This window comes from Nuphar pumila, chromosome 6 (assembly GCF_984573655.1).
Source record: "Nuphar pumila chromosome 6, dmNupPumi1.hap1.1, whole genome shotgun sequence".
Classification (NCBI taxonomy): domain Eukaryota; kingdom Viridiplantae; phylum Streptophyta; class Magnoliopsida; order Nymphaeales; family Nymphaeaceae; genus Nuphar; species Nuphar pumila.
The window spans coordinates 36,053,985-36,056,315 of record NC_143254.1 but is presented as its reverse complement, the minus strand read 5'-3'; the positions used below and the strand labels follow the sequence as shown (position 1 = coordinate 36,056,315).

General features: G+C 41.6%; 1 protein-coding gene across 1 annotated transcript; it reads right to left on the bottom strand.

The window, feature by feature from the left end:
* Window positions 1–732: 732 nt before the first annotated feature.
* LOC149834632 (putative cell wall protein) lies at window positions 733–1,098 on the bottom strand. The gene has a single exon (XM_090009420.1). It carries the CDS (start codon window positions 1,096–1,098, stop codon window positions 733–735), a length of 366 nt encoding a protein of 121 aa, XP_089865546.1.
* Window positions 1,099–2,331: the final 1,233 nt, after the last annotated feature.

Genomic DNA, 2,331 nt, shown 5'->3' with positions numbered 1-2,331 from the left:
TATTTTGGAATCTTAGATTTAAAGATCTGAGATCTCATGTTTACAACAACTGCTGATTGGCATGGATCTCATGACCAAGTACGAACCTTCTGTTCCAGATCCAAGTACTCGAACACACCCTTAGCTCTGATGCCCATGTTTTTTTCCTTTTCAACAATTTTAGTTGCAAGGGAATTCTTCTAGGTGCTTAAGCAATAAAAATCTTTGAGAAAAAATGGAGAAAAATGACTGCGGCCACCAGACACGGGGATTTCAACATGATCTAACTTTTGGAGTTAATGTCCTCTTGCTTGAAAGAATTGGTTTGTGTCTGATGTTCCTCTTCACCTGTTGCACTTTGTAGTTTCTTGATATGTTGTGCTTTAGAATATCTTGTCCATTTAGGAAGAAAGCACAAGATGCGACAAACTTTGTAACTTTTGCAGAGGAAACAATGACTTTCTTAATTCTTGAATTTGGGCCTGCCTATTGACAGCATAATGTGGATTTTCTACTTTTATTTTTATTTTATTATTTGATCTATCCAGCTTAAGCATATAATGGAAAAAGACATGCAATCAAATCTTATTCAACTAAGTCAATACCAGATGGTTACACCCAAGGACCTGAAACAATAACCTCTACGCCAGCTGAAGCTGCTTCAAGCAATGCCTTTTGAATGCTAAAACACTACGATACCTACCCTACATGAGTACCATTGTCTATATGATGATTGTTTTCACCAATCAAAGCTTAAGGGTGAACATTGCCAATTGGAACTCCACCTCCAACAATTGGAATTTCAAGGCCTGGATTGGGAACAAAAGTGTCGTCGAGTCCGGGGATATAACTAGGGGTCTGGTACCCACCACCACCATCTCCGGGCCCTCCTGTGCCTGGCAAAGGGGTCGTTGGCAAGGCTCCAGCGGAATTTCCCATGTATCGGCCAACTCCAGGAATGAGGAAGCTGCCATCTGTGTCACAATCAGGTTTTTTCAAATCGCCAGTCTGAGGTGCCTTTTTTGGTATACTCCGGATGGCCATTGCAGTTCCTGTGAGCGTGATTACGATATAGAAGGTGAGGAAGAGGGCAAGGAAAGAAGAGAGTTTGGCAGCCATTATTAGCAACTGAAGAAGATAGAGAAGAATTTGATGATTTGGTTTAGGGGGGTCTGTAAGACATCAGGGATTATATAAAACTAGGATGTTGGAGCTAAAAAAGCGGTGAGTTAACAGGTGGTGCAGAGAGAGAGAGAGAGAGAGAGAGAGAGAGAGAGAGAGAGAGTACTCTTCTGATTTGGAATAAATGGTGACCACAATAATTTTGGTTGGGTAGTTTCTTTTAGTCAATCAATGAATGTTTAAAAGATGCCACATTGGTCAAGGAAAAATAGCACAATATTGACATAAGAGTTTTACTGCATTTACCATTTCCAGTTGCTTAGGACGGCAAATTAATGCTTTTATGTAGTACAGAAGATGAAGAACAAGCAAATATTTACACCGAGAAGCTCTTCCCATTGTTCTACAAGTATGGAATGAGAAAGTCTACGTAGCTTTCAACTTATGGATAAATACTAAATACTCTTTAGTCTATACTCTATACTATAAGGCTTAATGTGGCAGATCTTGAATGCAGAGGCCATGAACACTCTTTAGAATATGCAGAACCAGGGTTACCGGAAGGTGGGAAGCCCATTTTTTGAAAACTCACTTCGAAAGCACAATACTTCCCGCTTCGGAAACTTGATGAGAATCTTGATTCTTCCCAGTGTTGTGAGAGGCGTACGCCTCAGTACCTGAAGCGTACGCCTCAGAGGCGAGGCGCATGCTCAAGGTACTGAGGCGTGCTGTGATGCGCAAACTGGCCCTCATCAACCTCCAGAACCCCCTCCTTCATCCCCAAGTCTTCCTTCTCCACCCGATTAGTTGGCTGTGCTAACCCCAAGTGCCGGTGGATCCACCGCCACTTGCCGGCCAACTGCTCCTCCGCCGCTCCCTGCCTCCCCTCCCACCGCTTCACTTCCATACCAGTTGTGAGAGGCGTACGCCTCAGAGGCGAAGCGCAGGCTCAACGCCTCGCTTCGCCTCATCGCATTTAACAACCTTGATTCTTCCACGCTTCTCTTATATGTTCATCTATTCTTCTAATGTGTTCTCTCACTATACTTTTCATTTTTTTTTATTTTTTCTCTCAAGCTTTTCACTCACTTTCAAGTGCTTTCTCTAAATTGACAGTCATCATTTTTAGATTTTGTTAAAAATTTAATTCTTACACTAAAAAGTCATGAAATTTAAGAATAGTCACTTTTATTTTAGTTTTTATTTGCGTTCTATTTTGATTCCCATTCA

Excerpts from the sequence above, each read along its gene's own strand:
- LOC149834632 (XM_090009420.1), bottom strand. The coding sequence starts at position 1,098 with ATGGCTGCCAAACTCTCTTCTTTCCTTGCCCTCTTCCTCACCTTCTAT.